This window comes from Pelmatolapia mariae, linkage group LG4 (assembly GCF_036321145.2).
Source record: "Pelmatolapia mariae isolate MD_Pm_ZW linkage group LG4, Pm_UMD_F_2, whole genome shotgun sequence".
Classification (NCBI taxonomy): Eukaryota; Metazoa; Chordata; class Actinopteri; order Cichliformes; family Cichlidae; genus Pelmatolapia; species Pelmatolapia mariae.
The window spans coordinates 23,771,464-23,790,720 of record NC_086230.1 but is presented as its reverse complement, the minus strand read 5'-3'; the positions used below and the strand labels follow the sequence as shown (position 1 = coordinate 23,790,720).

General features: G+C 40.9%; 1 protein-coding gene across 1 annotated transcript in view; it reads left to right on the top strand.

Annotated features, from left to right (window-relative positions):
• The window catches only part of kcnt2b (potassium sodium-activated channel subfamily T member 2b), a 43,171-nt gene that overhangs the window by 7,277 nt on the left and 16,637 nt on the right, over positions 1 to 19,257 (top strand). Inside the window, exons 2-11 of the mRNA XM_063470703.1 lie at positions 9,066 to 9,145; positions 9,873 to 9,975; positions 10,230 to 10,292; positions 11,025 to 11,073; positions 11,468 to 11,527; positions 13,706 to 13,780; positions 14,041 to 14,124; positions 14,597 to 14,691; positions 15,400 to 15,580; positions 17,828 to 17,992. Of these exons, the coding sequence (XP_063326773.1) occupies positions 9,066 to 9,145; positions 9,873 to 9,975; positions 10,230 to 10,292; positions 11,025 to 11,073; positions 11,468 to 11,527; positions 13,706 to 13,780; positions 14,041 to 14,124; positions 14,597 to 14,691; positions 15,400 to 15,580; positions 17,828 to 17,992 (955 nt within the window). The remainder of the gene's footprint in view (positions 1 to 9,065; positions 9,146 to 9,872; positions 9,976 to 10,229; positions 10,293 to 11,024; positions 11,074 to 11,467; positions 11,528 to 13,705; positions 13,781 to 14,040; positions 14,125 to 14,596; positions 14,692 to 15,399; positions 15,581 to 17,827; positions 17,993 to 19,257) is intronic.

Genomic DNA, 19,257 nt, shown 5'->3' with positions numbered 1-19,257 from the left:
GATGATAATTTCAGGAAAGGGTGAGGTAAGATGAGTACACTAGGAAGCAGCAGTGGACGATGGCTGAATCATGCATATAGATAATATGTGGCAAATTTTAATCAGTGGGAAACCAGAGTTTGCTCAGGAAATGGTTCAGACCAAAGGCTCCAGTGCCATTTTCTTATTGTCAGTATGCTTTAAAATACCTTGCACATTTCTTGTAAACGATGGCCCCTTTGCTCCTGCTGTTCTTTGTCCAGGCAAATATCTACCTGCAGAATCAGTCATGGCACTGACATGTGTGGATTCTTTTCCCCCTCAGTTACAGAGTGAAAAACAAAGAATAAAAAAAGGCAACACTTTTAAAACCTCGGTCATAATTGAGTGATAATTAAAGCGTAGCTTTTTGTTCATTGGAGTGGTAAAATCAATTTCACAACAGCTATGATTGTTATTTAAAAAGGGGGGCAAAAAGGAAGCGGCTGCATCTTTTATGTCACTCCTCAGTCGGTGCCATCTCTTGCATTGAGGTCTTAGAGGAAAAAATATACCTTTTAACCACAAGAAATGGATTTTCATTTAGCAAGGATATGGACACATATTCTCATTCCGTTCTCTTCTGTATTCTTTTTCACCTCACTTCAAAATTGTCAAACACATGTAATGGCTGCGTATCTGGGTCAGGGACAGGCTGTCCCGCCAGCCATTGGTTGGAGCAGAAGCAGAGTACACCTTGCCTCTTGTAAAATGTTACAGCAAACGAAAGACGATGCACAATCTATTTGTTGTTGTCTTCTCATTCATCGTCTGTGTGCTTTATGATTACAAAATCTCCCCTGTTTAGCCATTAACCCATTCAAGAAACCAAATAATAAACATCAAATATGTTTAAGCACGTTTCTTTCAATCAATGAGAACACCTTCCTTAAAAACATTTATGCTGTTTGTGTGCGCTGCTCTCCTCCTTTTAGAGATTAAAAGCATTTTATTGATTGTAGCACTTCTTCTGTATGTCTTAGAGGTTTGGGGGATGAATGCCATGACAGTTTTAAACCTCTTCAATTGTATGGGAAAATAAATGTGCAATGATGGCTGTTATGACCCACACTTGCCCCCAAAAAGCTGCATAACAGCCAAGCCTGTAAATATCAAGCCAGTCGTGTTGCTGTGCTATGAAACACAAGCACAGTCTGGAGGATCTGCTGCCAGCGTTTCTGTGCCAGACACCATGGGACACCCCCAGAGGTTCCTCATCTATTGCCCAACAGGTCAGAGCTTTTTTGGAGGCTTTGATGTTTTGGCTGATCTGTGTAAATGTCACCTGCGTCTGGAAGTGCTTCAGGGCTATTAATTGTCTGCCAGGACGATCATTTGCTCTTTGCTTAGCACTGTAGTTTTATCTGATGGACTCAATTTGGACTGATCAAAGTAAAGCAACTGTATTTATTAAATACCTCATGAAAGAAAAGTGTAATTAAAGGATGCATCTGTGGTCTGAATGGATGCACAACCTGTAAAGTGTTTTTACTGAGAGTTGTTCAGGTAAAATAATCAGCAGGTGCACCTGTAGTTTAGCAGCTTACTTGTTTTTTTAGCCATCATGTGTCTGAATTATGCTTATGCCAGTGAAGCTAAATTGAATTGGACTGGATTGAAAAACCCAGTTCCAAAAAAGAAGGGGAAAAAAAGCCATCGCTGACCTTTTACCCAGCAGACATCTTGGCTTATCACAGTAGGGAAAGCACAGGTGGAATTAACAATGGCTCGGTTCTCTTTAGCGTCCCACTAACTACGGCAGCATGCATAAAAGCAGCACCTCCACTAAGTAGAATGGAGCCATCAATAACACACCCGAGCATCCCTGCTGTGACACGAGGACGGAGCAGCCAAAGCTGCCAAATAAGAAGTCCTGCTTCCACAGAGTCGATCTTAAGCAACATCAGGTGCTTGTAACGTGCCGCAAAGCTGGATTAACTCAAACCGACTGGCACAAATGTCCACGGGCTCTCTCCTCTTACAGGCCTGTAAAATACAAAAGGTTTTTATTCATTCGTGTACATAAAAATTATTAACTTAGCAGGAGTATTATCACTGCCATTGAAAATGATCATTATTTACTCATTTAATTCATGCGCAGATCGGAGTCTGCTGTGAAAAGGTGTGACTCACAGTCTCTCGTGTGTGCTGGTAGCCATAGTCCTTACAGTAGGGAGAAAAAATGTGGTATAATAAGAATGATTATAATCGCTGGAACGTTAGCTTGACAATTTGAGGAAAAATTTGACTGTGAAAAAAAAAAAAAAAAAGTCTGTGAACTACAGAATATCTAGTTTCCACCCTTCCACCCATTGCTTTAATGACAGCTTGTTCTCAGTCTGGTGGGACTCCACAACATGAGATAGCCCATGTTATCCCAGCATGAGCTCTCATTGTTCTGGAAAGCTCTTTCCTTTTTATACTTATTTAATGTTTTTTTTTAAGCAGGAAAATGGGACTCTTGAAGTTTCAAATCGCTTCTGCAAAACTCAGCAGCTCACCCAGCTTGTTGAGATGCTGGGATGTTTGGCTTTTTTAATATTTAGGTGCAGCTTTAACCTCCTAAGACCCGAACTCTTCCACGGCATGCACTTTTAATTTCTCTTTGATATTTGGGCTGATTGGGACCTGATGAATGTAAAAACAAAGAATTACCAGATTTTTTTTTTTTTACCTAATTTTTGTTTCTAAGAAAAATGAGAGCTACATGTGAGGATATTCGTTTAAAATTTCGATAGAACAGTAGCTGTATAATGTCCTCGTAAGTGGATATCAGGCCCTTGTAGAGCAAAATTGAGTATTTTGGTCTAAATAACCCAAAACGTGATGTCCACATATGTGGACGCCAGGTCCTAGGAGGTTAACCCTCATCCTACCAACATATCTAACATACACGGGCTACTGGCTGGAGCCTCTCTGGTGATTTCTTATAGCTTTATTATTACAAAACTGAAATCTATACTTTCTTTTTTAATCCAAAGCGCAATCCACTGTATTACTTATCATCCTGGTGTCACTTAGTTTTCAGTCATTTTAAATAAACATTATTTGCTTACTTATTTGAAATTCTGTCAATAAAGGTTATGAGCAGAATCTCTGACAAAGGGCAGCCCTGGATGAAACTAGCAATTAGTCTGACTTTTTTTCATTGTGCAGGGACTGAACAAACAACTGAAATTAGCCAAAGCTAAACATACACTACAGGCAGCTCTAGCATACAGCTGCCTCATGCAATGCTCAGGGCATGTTGGCATGTGACAAGAGGAGCAAATAGTTGCAGTCGTCCTGTCTGAGTTTTCAAACAGATTTTCCAGCCGAGCGTTGGTCGGTCACATCAGCAGGTGGATGTTTCCTCACTGCTGCTCGGATTGGGGCTTGCAATGTAGCAGCATCAGCTCGTCTATTCTCCAGCTGTTTCTGGTGATGTCTCCAATATTCTAATAACTTCCAGTCTGGGCGATTCCCCATCCAGATAATAAATGCAGCAATGGAGTTTTTCTTCTTTAAAATGACTGGCAGAGTACTCCAATCCTTGATACTGTCCGATGTTTTACTTTAAGACTAACTTTATATGAGGTAGATGTGCATTCTATACACACTATGTAATCAGCCAATCACATGACAACATCTTAATCTACTGAGGCCTATAGACATGCTCAAGACAGCCTGCTAATATTCAAACAAAGTTGATTTAAGTAACTTTGAATGTGGCAAGTTTTTTGGTGCCAGGTGAGCTGTTATAAAGATGTCAGAAACTGCTGATTCATGGAGAAGTTCCTACACAACCATCTCTAGGATTTACAGAGAATGAGTCTAAAATAGAGATAATATCCTGCAAGGTACAATGCTCTGGGTGAAAATACCTTATTGTTGCCAGAGGTCAGAGGAGAAAAGCCAGACAGCTTTGAGGTGATAGAAAGGCAATCGTAACTCAAATGCACACAATTTAAAACCAAAGTATACAGAACAGCATCTCTGAATGCACAACACACTGAAGCATATGGGCTACAACAGCATAAGACCACACCCAGTGCCTGGCTTTCAGCTAAGAACATGAAGCTCCAATTCACAAAAGTGGTCATCAAAATTGAAAAAACGTTTTCAGGTCTGAATGAATTATGACCACATTATGACATGTTATTCCAACAGAATAACATGAAATCATCTCTAATTGGTAACGGCCTCTACAGTCACCAGAGCTCAATCCAGCAGACCACCTTTGGGATGTGTTGCAATGGATAAATGCACAGTGTATGGTAGTAGAACGGGAGATTCTAATCATGGATGTGCAGCAGTTGTGTGGTGCTACATGTCAATATGGGGGGAAAATATCTGATGAATGTTTCCAGCATCTTGCTGAATCTGTGCCTGAAGAATTAAGACAAAAGGAGGTTCAAACGGTTACTATCATGGTGTACCTAATAAAGTGTCGGACGAGTGTATAAATGTCATTATATGTTATTGACTTTTATTGCAGGCAGCTAGTGTAATTTTTTTATGTGTATTCCAATGAAAAACTCCCCCTCTCGTGTATTAAAGCACATTTTAATATTTTCTTTGGATTTAATTTTCCAAAGGCATCCTCTTTTCATTCATTAAACATAACAAGCTTTGATTTCCCTGATAGAATCTTTGCTTCGATTACTTTATTTTCCTGCTTGTTCTCTGTCACTGGTATGACTATTATTTCAGAGTTTTAGTGTGGAGGTCGTAATGAGCCGATGTTGTGCTGCTTTGTGCGCATAGATTTGGGTTTCTTTAGTCTTTTCCACTGTGTCATTAGACGGCCAATGCTGTGTCATTATGGAGCTCAGGCATGGGTGGAAGCAGCAGGAGAACGAGGTTCAGCTCTCTCTCTCTCTCTCTCTCTCTCTGTGTTTCTCAGAGATCCTCCTCCGCATGTCCCCTTCTGTCTGTCTGTCCATCTGTCTGCGTCTGTTTAACTACATTTATCTGTCTGTATTTCAGTCCTCCCTCTCTCCCTCTGCCTCCCTGTCACACACGTCCATGCAAATGTGAAATCTCTCCAGGCTCGTTTTTGTTATGCTTCTTTAGTCACGTGCTCTTGTTTCCAGCTGTTAAAGCTGTTAGTTTTACTTTGCTAAACTCCAAAAGATGATCTTCGCTGGTTGTAAATAATTAGCTTGATCAATCAACGTTACTGAATGAGCGTCAGAGCAGAGAGTGAGAGGAGAGGACCTCTATGGGAGTTTCTCCCTCATGGTGAATCTCGCTGTTCCCCAGTTCAGTGACATATGTTATTTTCTGCACAACATGAGCCAAACCAGTTTTCCCCCACAATTATCTAATCGTTTATTTTCATTTCACTTTTTTAGAAGGCCTTGGGGCGGGAAGGAGGCTATTGCCCAGGGGTATCATCGTGATGTGATTGCTTGTCTTTTGTTTTGAAATAATGCTCTTTATGAGTTTTTAATGTGTTTTTCTCCTCCACCTTCCCCTTAGATTAAAGTTCCCGACTTTCAATCTGTCCTACGGCTCAAGTCTTTATTGGGCTATATTTCCACTTTACTTTTCATCCTCTATTGTACACTCAAGTGGAAAAGCTTCTGCTTAGAGAAATACATCAAGGCTAGAATGACCTCTGAAATTATCCTCTTCTCGTCTCACAAAATATGAAGAGGCTTTGAGGACTTTCTGGAATGAATAAATACTCAGATGGCAGGATTTAAGAACATATGTCACCTAAATTGTCCTAAGATGAGAACAAACAGGTGATAAAAATGTTTTGGCGCAGGAGAGCAAAACACTGTCACCGTCAGATCTTAAAGTGCAGCCTGAGATGTATGTGGTTGTAAAAGGCCAGATAAGTTCAAGAGAAAGTAAACATTTTAGTGTTTACCTTTTTTGTTATGAGGATGATAACCAGGAACTTGGCACAGTGGAGCTTTTCAAAAGAGAGTGTAAGAGGAGCTGATGTTTACTAGAATCTAGTGTAGCTTTAGACGTAGTCAGAAAGGTTACTTTTGAAACATGAAAGTAATGCAGAAAGTGTCTTAGATGCTGTTTGACCAATTTTAATTAACCCGTGTCTGATGTTTACGTCTGTTGGACCTGTTTTCAGTGTTTACCAAAAGGAAAAATTACATGATTTATTACCATTTTGAACCTCAGACTTCTTGTTTTTGGCTCATTTCCTGTGACAAACATATAAAATAAAACTCTTTCAATGACTTCACCCACACACATTGACCCTACACGTGTGGTTCTTGGGACTATACTGATTCCGTGTACCTTTGTCCACACTCTGTCCTCCTTCTACATGGCCTGCTGTATGTCTGCAGAAACCATCTGTAGTTTGTCACGCTTTGTCCCAGCTGCAAATTGGTGGTGGGACACAATAAATAAATAGCTTTGCCTGAGTTGTTACTTATCGATCAGTATTTATCATTTATTCATTGTTGGGACTAATGTGTAATATGGCATGAACTTGATTCACTTCTAATTTATTTCAAAGAAATAAACTTCAGTAGTGCTGAGAACCCTTCCTTTAATTATACTTGTTCAAGATCAACACATTTTTTTCCTAAATGTTAGGATGGTTAGGTCAGGATTATTTTTCATTTTCTAATACATTTTATCAAAAATTTAAAAAAATGAACAGCACTTTTATTCATAAATGTTATCTAACTGAGGCAAATTCCAAATATTAACCACTAATAAAATAAACATCTGTTAGGTTTTTGTTTTTTTGTACATAAATTGTTGTTAAGGGGTGTATTGATTTAACACGATAATGCAGTGGGTCCACCAGACCTGCCAACACTAGCTGAGTAACAGTAACATGAATGCCACACAGTTTAAAAAAAAAAAAAAAAGTTAACTGGAAATACTAAAAGTGACCCTTAAAAAATGGCAAAGTGCAAAGTAATGTGACCTGACACTGGATATAAAACTTTAACCACAAATAAGGTTATAATAGAATAGAATGCCTTTTATTGTCACTAAACACATGTACAGCTGAATTATCCAGTCCAACACTTTATAGTAGCCATTGTTAATAATGTGGAATATGTTATGTTAATTACACTTTAATTACACTTTATAATAGATTTTTAAATATAAATTTGCATTTCTTAACTAATTATTAGTTACTTGCTGAGCTTTGGATTGTTTTTCCAGTCACTGCCAATCACAGGACAAAAAAAATAATATACTCTGAAAACTGGTTACATATTTTTATCCAGATTGGTTCTTTCATTTTTGTCCAAAATGTGGAGTTAGGGTACTTTTTATCATGACGACACGCACCTCCCAGAGTTTTAAAGAGAATGTAAGTTGGCTAATGGGTGGAGACAGCAGTCTACATCATAAAATTCTAGATAGCAATTAATGTACTTTTTTTTACATACTAATTAGTTTCATTTTCACTCACCATTTAGATTTACAAACTAAAACAACTTGTCTGGGGTTTAGGAAAAAGACTTTGATGCTCAAGTGGACCCAGTAGATTGAAATACAATGCCAACAGTGTCGTGCCCAAGTGTCCACCTTTGAGGAGTTGGACAAGATACGTTTATAATACAGTAAAACCTTTACTAGAAAACTACAAGAGCATTGTAATCATTAACAAATACACAGTGTTAACTCTCACTACATAATATCGTAAATTGTAACATTACTAATGAAGAGTGAACATGTTATAATTTGTAAAACTAACTGTTGACTAAAGTTTAATTAACACTGAGTTTGACTCTACAGGGGGGAGACAGTATCCATATTGCAAGCAATAAGGTGCCGTTGCACATCTCTGGGCTTTCGCGAGCCCGTGCTCATCTGGATTTTTATTATTTTTGTGTGTTTTTCATCATGTGTGTGAAAGCATTATTGTCAGCAATCTGCTCAGAGCGCAGGGAGCCGTCGACAAGTTGCAGCGGGGCCATCAGCTCCGGTGGCTGAACACTTTCCACAAGTGTGTGTTTGCTCACATGTGCTCATAAGAGAGGCAAGGAAAAAGACACTGAATTCTGCGTTGCCATAGTAACAGAGACGACAATTACACCCCACCCCAACAAGCCTCCTCCCCCCCTCCTTGCTGGGAAGGTGTGTAGTTTTATCTTGATTTGTGTGCACCTCATGGTGGTATAACGTCACTCTGGAACCCCGGGAAGGCTCCCCCACCACCTCTTCAACCACCGCCACCAATGCCGTCACCTCTTCCTCTTCCTGCAGACAGGAGAATAGACTGCAGTTGTTCTGCCTCTCTTTCATCTGCCTGTGTTGTGTGAGACCACCGGCGTGCCGGGCCTGGCGTTTTTATCCTCGACCTGAGTCATCCACTCTTCCCTCCATAGGATGAAAGGGGAGCTACTGAGAATTCTCCCCCGAGGTGGTCAGACAGGAAATACAGTCTATGTGTGACAGTGCATGATTATGTGTCTGTACACATGTAAGAGCTGTCTGAAGAGTGGCTCTTCATCATATCTCTCCACAAGAATCCATGTCAGATGGCCACATGAATGGTCTAATAATACTAATGCAGGTGTGTGTTTCAGGTCCATGTGTGTACAGTAATGTGTGTGCGTGCGGGCCCCTCTAACAGGAGGGTGCCAGAATGAAAAGGGAGAAAGAGCAGTAATTATGGCCTCCCATGTTCAGCAGAAACATCAGAGGGAAGTAATTTGTTGCTCTATATTTAATCAGTGGAGATAACGAGAGTGACTGCAGCTGTCTGGGCCTATGGGCAGGCGGACAAGCAGGAACACCATTTCCTCCAAAACCCATTAGTCTTTAATGCAGCAGTCCACAGCATCTTATTTACATACTTTTCCGTGGTCACATAATCATTATCACCCTTTCTCTGTCGAATTTGTTCAATTGTGTTGTTTTTCTTCATCACCTTTACCCTGTTTTATCCCATAGCACTTCACTCGCTTCCTCTCTTCTGTCTCATGACTTGACTCCAGCTATTTTATTTCCTCAGTCACCTGAAGCAGTTTCCTAGTACTTTTCCTCTGGGTTCTCTTGTGCCGTCGTTATCTCCATTTGCCTATTACTGACTCTGCGCATCTCTCCATCACCTCTCTTAGGGTGCAGGTGGAGTTTTATGTGAACGAGAACACTTTTAAGGAGCGCCTCAAGCTGTTCTTCATCAAAAACCAAAGATCCAGTAAGTTGTTCGGGATCGCGCTTTCCCTGGTTGAGTGAATTTCTTGTCTGCTGTCTTCATTTCTAAACCAGTTGTTCAGCTGAATACGTGTTTCGTTTTAATGTGTGGTGTGCTGCCATTCTTGCTCTGCATTTCATCACCAGTTATTCAACTTGTCCACTCTCTGTGCCTGCTTAAATGTCTGTGTAGTGGGTTTGATTATCAATGTGCTCATTTGGAAGGATGGTGTACAGTAATATTAATATTTCTACATTTCTACTGAATACACAAGTTGCTTTTTGGGGGGGAGGTAATTGGCTTATTGTGAATTATCAAGGGGTTATTTACTAGTTAGACAATATACTACACATGTGCACTTCAGCTACATTAGGCCAAGCACTGTTAGTCAGCCATGGCCAGAAATGCACATTGAAAAGATGAGATGAATCAACTTTCAGAAGGACTTGCAAGCTTTCTGGTAGTGATAATTAGTGGTATATGAAATACTCCTAGTTGCCCAGAGGATTTATTTCTTAAGAATTTGTGTCATGTCTTCATTGAAGCTTTAATCATAACAGATTCAAAGAGCACTGCACTGCTTAAAAGAATCCCGCAGAGCTTTATTCGGAGTCACATTTTTAAATCATGCATTAAGGTTATTGATAGCATTGAATAAATTGTATCTTCATAAATTCTGCCATATTGGTGTTGTCTTTGACTCGCTGGCTATTTCTTTTTCGAACTGCAGGTCTGCGAGTGCGAATGTTCAACTTTTCTCTAAAAGTGCTGAGCTGTCTCCTCTACATCGTCAGAGTCCTGCTGGACAACCCGCAAGAGCAAAGACAGGACTGGTGAGCAATATGGCGTGAACGATGGCTCAACTGGGTAAAAGAAGGTTCTCTGATAGCAGGAGCAAAAGCAACAAGTCAATAGAGAGGACAGCAGTGTGTGTGTGTGTGTGTATAAAGTATCCCGTAACTTTATGGAGGGAGAGAAAAACAAGTCTGGAAACTGAACCGTTTAGTGGCTCAGTCCAGTTTCGATGAAAGCTGCTGGGATGAAGACGTCTTATTCATTGCTGTTCATGTGGTTTTACCCCCTGCAGTGTGAGCGGAGTTAACTGCACCAAACAAAACACGTCATCCCGTCCATGGAGTGAGTTTGACTGGTAAGCATGCAAGGCTTTAATTAGGAGTGATGGCTTTAGCCTGCAGACAAGAACCATGAAACCATCCTGGGATACTGTGATCCACGACACCAGCTCTCCAGCCGGAAATGTTGTATAATGCAATCAATGCGACTTCGCTTAACTGATGCAATCCACAATGTTGATATTAAACATTACTGATCCACCTTCGTTTATCACGATTCAGCTGTATGGATTACCTGCCAACATAATATGCACGCAGTGCCTGTGCAGCCTAATCAACAGTGATCTAGTGAAGACAGAGTATCTAATATACAGGAGCAGAGAGAGAGAAACCAGGAGGTGTGTTTGGACCTGGGGCCTTGCCCTGTCTCCTGCTCAGGGACCTATTGATCTAATTGGTGGCTGATGACATTGGCTAAGCTCTGGCTCCAAATGAATAAGGAGCCTGACTCAGTGAGCTCAGGAAAGGGATGGGCCACCTCCTGCTCCAGGCAGTAGACTTGTAGCATCGTGCCAAGCAGCCTTAAGCCCAGGTTCTTTTTTTTTTTCCTCTGGGGGGAGTGGGGGTTACTTTCCTTTAACCTCTTACAATATGATAATTATCCAGTTATGATGATTATACAGTATTATCAGCACAGTTTAATTAGTCTAGTTTAATTTTAACATGGTCTGCCTGCTTTTTTCCCCTTTCTTTGTGACATCTGTCTCCTCCACTTTGCATTCTTCCCTTTTTTTTTTTCACCTCTGCAGGAAGCTGATCATCTGGGTTGACAGACCTCTACCGCTGTGGGCACTGCAGGTTAGATACATCTGTAACATTCCCATGTAAACAAGGCCTCCATTTTTGTGTCTGATCACTTCTGCATGCACGAATGCACAGAAGTCAAAATATCTGCGTTCGCTTTATTGGTTTATTGCCAATTAAATTTAGGTCACATTATTTCAGCTCATTCTTACTTGACATATATTTACAGTTACAATGTGGTTACCCACACATACATATAAATGTACATCAGACACCAGGCTGTCTCTTGCTTCACTTAAACCTGTTCCTTCTGAAGCTCAAACATCAGCACACCCACTGATTCCACCCACGCTCCCCATCTCTGCGACTCCTAATTTCTGTGTCTGCTCTCCCTCTGTCTGTTTCTCCACATTACTCTCTCTCTCTCTCTCGCTCTCTGTTTTTGCAGGTGCTTGTGGCTTTCATCAGCTTTTCGGAAACTATGTTACTCGTGTATCTCAGCTACAAGGTGAGCTACTCACATGGCCCCATTGGCCAGCCTGTTTGTGGTGGTGTATGTGGGGGATTTGCATGGATTTATGATGCTTGATGGTGGTGACTGTCCACTGGACACTTCTGCTGTGCTATTAAAGTTGAAGTGATTGCATTCTCAGTCTTTCAACCATAGATCATTTTTACATTAATGCTCCTCATGACCTCATTTAGTAAAAACAACAATATTATGTGCTGTGAGCTTTGACACCATGTGATGTATAATCGATCAGGTTAGAGTTTTCTTACCACGCTGCTGCATTTAATGTTTTAAAAATGAAGCTGAAGCTTACAAACTGTGACCTTCTGTGGCATCTAAAATCTTTTTAGTGGATTAAACAAGATTATCTCACCTGCTGTAATTTTTATTTGGGTGCCACAGCTCTGCTTTTGGGAGCTTTCCTGCTGCCCCTAAATGCTAAGGTGGGAGCAAAAAACTCCATGTAGTCAATGTCCATTTGCTAAAAGTCACAGTCACATAGTCACAGTCAGAACCAACACGAAAGGAGGATCTGTGATTGGAGGTGGGTTGCAAAGTGGCTTTCAGATGAACAGCAACTATGGCGTGGCACCCTATATGAGATGTAGATGGATGTAGAAAATAATATGGTAAATGAACTGTTTTCTATGCTACTACTACTACTACTACTACTTGAACGCTCGAAGCACTTTATATAACTTGTCTCACTGACCCATCTATACAAACGTTTATGCGAGGACTCTTTTGCACATTTTACATCACTCTGCATTTAGTCATTAGTTATTATTAAGCTGTGTTTGTCCTCCACAGTGTGTCCCCCTCCCTTCAACCCCAATGATTTGCTGCACCTCCCTGAACCTGACTCTGCTGAAGGTTTCTTCCTGTTTACAGGGAGTTTTTCTTTTCCACTGTTGCCAAGTGCTGCCTCATAGGGGGGGGCATCTGATTGTTGGGGTTTTCTTTCTGTTATTTTAGACTCTTTACCTTACAGTATAAAGTGCCTTGAGGCAACTGTTGTTGTGATTTGGCACTATATAAATAAAACTAATTTGAATTCTATTGAAGTACATTCACACTCTTATGAATGCAATGTAAGCAGATCAAACCACCAACCTTCCAATTAGTAGACCACCTGATCAACCTCCTCAGTGACGTCATACCCTGCTTGAACTAATGCTATACCTGTTTTGCTGGTAGATTGAGTAGTTTCCATTTCTGGTATAATTGAGCAATGAGTAATTAATTAAATTACTGCTGTTGTGCAACATGCATTAATTGGCACAACTCTCACCTTGGAAACGTGCACGGATGTACCCTGCTGCTGTCTGACATCTGCAGGTATAAAAGAAACCAAGAATTACCAGCTGGAAGCAGCAAACCTCATCTCGTGCTCAGTTTTTTTTTCTTTTTCAAATTCTGGGTTGTAGTCATTTCTGGTGAGTTAATGTGACCTATCGAAGGAGAAGTCTTTTTCACCACCACTCTAGTTTTTTTTTTTTTTGTTTTTTTATGTCATTGGTGTTTAGGGCACTCCCTGAAACAGGAATCTCTTTTAGAGAACCAAAAGCAGATTTTCTAGGTACACTCTAATAAATTGACATTTTTTGTTCTCCTTTGATGCTGCTCCTTTGCTCTTGCATTTGGAAAGAACCTCAGAGCTCCTTGAGGCTTCCTCAGCATTGTCCTGTTATGGACACATTTGAAGCCTTTTGGGGAGGACCGCCCTTCTCCAGGCAGAGGGAAGGCAATTTATCAATGTGTGTCTGGATCTGAAACTATAAGCTTATAAGGCGCTCTCTCTGCAGATTGCTCTGGAGGCTAGAGACCTTAGCATTTAGAGCTGACTGATTCCTGTGGACATAGCCTGTGCCTGTCCACCTACACTAGTCAGATTCAGGTCAGCCATATGCAGGTGGGAGAGACATAAAAACAGCTATGGCTGACATCTTAATTGAGCAGAAAGGCTTAGTGGAAACTGAGTAATGCTGCTTCCTTCCTCAAAAGACACAAGGGAGTCATACAACCCTAACACACACCCCGATTTATTGTATGGTGCAAAAGCTCATCAATTTGTTCCCCTGCACTTTGTAGTAACTGGGCCTGTTATGTGTTAATCTCCTAAGGTCGCCAAGACAATGGAGTTTCCTGACCCCTGTGTGTGCTTTGTGTTTCCAGGGCAACGTTTGGGAGCAGGTACTACGTGTCCCTTTCATTCTGGAGATGATCAGCGCTGTTCCCTTCATGATCACTGTAAGTGGAAGGATACGCATTACTGAGCACTGACGGCACGGGGAGTCTCTGCAGGCAGCCATTTGTTTTGGGCTTCAAGCACTGTAGTCCCACCCACCTATGAAAAACAAAATCACACATCGCTATCCAATACCTGAAACAGTGAGGATATCCCAAGATGCACAGAACCCCCTTTACTGCCAGAGACCATGACTGTGTAACATATGAAAACAGAGCGATAAAACCTAAGTAGGCCTAAGCATTTCTTTTTCTCTCGACAGGTGATTTTGCCATCCTTCAGAAATCTCTTCATCCCTGTCTTTTTAAATTGCTGGCTGGCCAAGCATGCTTTGGAGAACATGATAGTAAGTGGAGCACAATATCCCTGTCCATTTTTTTTTCATCTCAACATCTCTGTTATGCTGTTTTGTTGGCATGCAATTGCCCCTCTCTGTTTCCCATTTCAGCTCACCAGTTTTATCTTAAACACTCTCCCACAAAGGTAAATCAGTCAGAAAACCTTTATAATAATAACATGGATTTTTTTTTCTGAGGCACTTAACATTCCCTCCCTCAGTCAGTCCAATGACATCCAGCTAACTAAGGCTGCTTCACATTATTTGGTAACCTCCCTCTCCTGCTGCTTTTTATATTCCAGTAATTGGCAATGCTTATCATTTTTAGTGCATTTCAATATTCCTGCATTTTTTTTCATTTAAGGTTGTCCTGCTGTCCATCAGCTACATTTTATTCTCATTTTACACTTGCACAATGCAGCACTTAGCTTGTTGTCATTTACATACATTGACTCCTATCTGTCTCACCATCTCTCTGCAGAACGATCTCCACAGGGCGATCCAGCGGACGCACTCAGCCATGTTTAACCAGGTGGTGATACTTATCAGCACACTGGTCTGTCTCATGTTTACGTGGTGCGTACCCTTACTGCTGACATTACACTGAGAGCCGGGGGCAAAAAAGCGCAGGCAAAAAAAGGACATTAGATAGAGGTTGAGTGGGAAGTGAAAGGTGTCGCAACCATGGATGGAGTGAGAAAGGAAAAGAGGGTGAGATGGACGACCATTAGTGTGATACATGCAAAGGCAAAAAAAAAAAGAGAGAGAGCGAGAGCGAGAGGAGAATGAAAAATGCAGCCACTGGAGCTAAGAGAGCGAAAGGCAGAGAGCAGAAAGGTAATTGGTAACTGTAAGAGTGAGATAGAGCTCTGAGATGACAACTGGCAATTTCTTCAGTGCAGTGGAGGATGTGGCAGCTTGCTGGTGTGAAAGCCTGAGCTAATCCAGAAGTTCATTCACACAGTATCTCCGACCATTTCCGGGTTTGACATTTGCCTGTTGACTTATCTGTCCCTTAAAAATTATGACATTATGCCCAGCCAGGAGTCGCACCCCTATTCATTTTAAAGTATACCATGTTCCACAAATGCACTCGGGCGTGCATTCACTCCCATTTCCACACATTCAAAGTCACACATATAGGCAGAGGCGTGAAAAACAGTTATCCATGGATATTGCCCCCCCACGAGCACCCATACCTCACCGAGTGAAGTAGGTGCCTATGGCTTAGGTGTGAAGTCTCTATCTCAACGATGCCCGCTATTTTTCTTATTCTCTCATCAGCATTTGCGGCATTCAACACCTTGAGCGAGCGGGCAACAACCTGACCCTGTTCGACTCGCTCTATTTCTGCGTGGTCACCTTCTCCACAGTGGGGTTCGGCGATGTCACCCCACAGATCTGGCCCTCGCAGCTCCTGGTGGTCATCATGATCTTTGTGGCACTCATTGTGCTCCCCATCCAGGTGAGAAGTGAAAGCGATAAAGTTTGAGTGCAGTGCAAGTTTAAACAGCACTCAGATTAATTTAAATAAAAGCAGTGGCAGCAAAAATCATTTCGTCCATCTCCATCAATTTTTTTTCAAGCGACCAACAGCTTTGAGCTCTCCTTCAGTTTGTAGTGAGGTAAAAAATAAGAGATAAACTAGCCACAGATGTGTCTAAAACTCATCAGAAATAAGTTAACATTTTTCTTGGTACACAACACATAAAGTCTTCCTACTTAACACTAATATTTTTTGTGTTTCCCCCCATCACACAATAATGTGATGACTCACTGCAGCCTACATAGATTTGCAAGACTATTTTTATTCAGAGAGCAACAAGAGTGTCTTCCATACTCACTCAATTCCCCAAATCCCTCTCCTGTCATTTAACTGCTCCGCTGAGGGAACCTCATGACAGAGAATTGGAGCGACCGTTTACCCACACATACTCACACAAACACACTATTTGTACAGCGACTGATAAAAACACCCTGACAAATGCACTTGTCCCTCTGTATCCTAACAGTTGTCTCTCATATTTGTGTAAAGCTTTTATCCCTGAGGTAGCTGCACTAGCTGTTTGTCTCCCGAAAGACTCAAAGGCGAAAATATGATAAATTTCCACTGTGTATATACTGTACCTGCAGTTAGGAGGTTTTTGTGGGCAGGAAATCTCTCACGCTCTCACTACTGCTACACAAGTGATGACGCTACAAATTGTTGCTAACTTTTTTTCTCTGTTTTTGGTGGCATCAAATAAGCAGACACACACTGTATTGTAGGTGTAGGACTGCATCCTACACAAGCATGATCTCACTATTTTTATTATTTATGTTTTGTTTTGTTTCCACAAGTGAGGGCTCCATGGTTGCAAATAACTTCACAAATCATGACCATGAAGATAACTTTTCTTAAATTTGCACTTGCATGCTGTTGATTACTGACGTGGTTATCATGTCAATCCTCTTCGGCCCCTCACTCTATCTTTCATCCATAAATACCTTTGACATTTAGAAACTGGCCCACCCTTTGCCCTCTCTCCACAAACGCAACTCCACCCCCACTCACTCTGCGAGTGTGAGTGTGTCCTTCTGTCTGACTCTGAACCTGCCATGACCAGACTCCAGGTTGCACAGGAGAGCCGCAGAGCACATCAGGATTCAGCCATCGCTCTGGTTCTTATTGCTTCCTCTGTTGATTTTTCCTGTAACTGTCCCCAACACACTGCAGGAAATCCGCCTCTCTTGCCAAGACATTTTGTGCAATTTTGAGCCTCAAAAGGATCATTATTGTAAATACCATTAAAAAAAGAAGTCCAAAATTTAATCCAATTCTCTTGTTTAAAATTCAAATTGCCCAGCGTGGGGAAAAATCTCTATACTTTTATAATAGAGTCTCGATTGTTGTTTCATCAAAAGAGGACGGAATAAAACACATTTGTTGTAGCCGGATGATGCTTTTACCCTTTAATAAGCCGACATTATCTCAACATAAAGGTGATCACATTTATCTGGGCCAAAATGATTAGTTCATAGAGAAAAACTGCACACTAATGAAATATGCCCGTTGAATTTTGATAGATGTAGGTGTATGGCCAGAAACATCGGAGATTCATTGTGACGGTGGCTAATAAACTTAAAAATCATAAAAATATGTGTGTTCAGACCAACAACAGTATCACCCATGATTTTGTGGAGAACTGCTTACACGGAGTGAGACAAAATTGCATCATGATAGTTCTTTCTGGACCTGCTGGAATCACCGGGGGAACAAACAGGATAATAAATGCTCCTTTTCTCCCCTCAGACTGAATGAAGTGTCAGGTGTAAAATAGCTTGTTATTTTGCTGTGGAAATCTGCAAGAAATTAGATTACTCTTACATCTGTTAAAACCTCAAACTACCCATTTATTCGCACAACTTTCCAGAGCTCAGACAAAAAAAAACAACAAAAAAATCTCTCTCTGGAGCTCTCTTTAAGCCTACTGTTATTTCCATGCCCTGCCTTCCCATGCTAATATCCGCTATCATGTTCCATTCATTCGCTATGCTGAACTAACTTCCACTTATCTTAATTCCCCTCAAACACTCTCCCTAATCAAATGGAAAGACTATGTAGTACAGGGCATTGTTTTCTTTTCATATACCACCTGGCTCCTCCCTGTATCCAGGCTAACTTAATCCAGTTTCCATCTGTTGAATGTGATGGATGTTTTTCTCAATGCAGTTTGAGCAGCTGGCCTTTCTGTGGATGGAACGACAGAAGTCTGGAGGAAACTACAGCCGCTACAGGGCACAGACGGAGAAACACGTGGTTCTGTGTGTCAGCTGTCTCAAGATCGACCTCCTCATGGACTTCCTCAATGAGTTCTTCGCTCACCCCCGGCTACAGGTTTCTCCAAATGGTTTTAAGTAGGACAAGAGGGAGGTTGGGGGCCCTTGTGTGTGCACATTTGTTGTCTGTAATGATCCTCTCCAGGTGCCAGGTCGACTGAGTTTAAGGCAGAGAATGAACTTTTCAGTAGGAAGAATTAAACCACTATCGTATTCATTTGAATGAATGTGTGCATATTTATTTGTTTCTTTGGGGGTTATTTTGATTGGTCTGCTCCACGGGTGGGGTTTAAAGGGAATAAAATATCTATCTAAATATCATTTGTAGTTTGGGGGCTAAATCTAGGACTCTACCAGGGTGGCTTTGCATTATTCACACTTCCGTTGTTTGAGATAAGCAGTTTTTGCACCTGTCCACTTTATTCTTAATGGCTTTTTCTGCCCTGGAAGCAGTGCTTCTAGCTCACCTCACCTCCTCATGCCACACTGAGGTGACCATACAAATTTACACACAATACTCCACAATGACAGTGAAAAAAATTGCTTGAACTTATTGCAAAATTTAAAAAAGCAAACAAATAACAACAACAAAAAAAATAACATGTACCAAAAAGTATTCACGGGCACCGCTACTTTGGGGAGTTTCTCTCGATCTTCTTTGCTGAACCTCTCAAGATCCACCAGGTTGGTTAGGGTATAAAATAGAGAACAAGTGAAGCTCTGTGAATACTCTCTAGATGTACTATATAAGGAAATCTGAGCAGTTTAGCACAAAAGTAGGAAAAACAGTTCCATATCCCCAAAGGTTGATCCTGTTCATCTGGACATAGTGTTTTCAGTGGGAGAAATGACCTCACAGCCCATTGTTCCTTCAGTGGTGTTAGTTTCAATTATTATGCAAATGTACTGTTTATAAGGTCGGGGAAACCTGCAGTCAGCTGAGATTGAAGAAGTCACTTAGATGAGCCATGAAACGTTTCTCAAACTGAAAACGCTACATCCAGATGAACAGAATCAACTTTTAGGGATTTATTTACCTGGATGATTAAGCATGCATCAAGATGCATTTTCCATAGTTTTAAATAGGCCAACTTCATTAATTTGCCTCCTTTGATAAGAGGATCCAATAATGTAACACTATATATATTATGCAGTGGTTAGTGTAGCTATGATCTAATTAATTTGATGTATTTTCATTTTTTTGTGTACTTGGAAATTTGGATTTCATTCATTAAAACATTTATAACTAATTAAATTCCAATTCAATGGCAAGCTTGACAGCATTTCCTCAGTTAGTGTTACCTAAATATAGGTTATAATGTA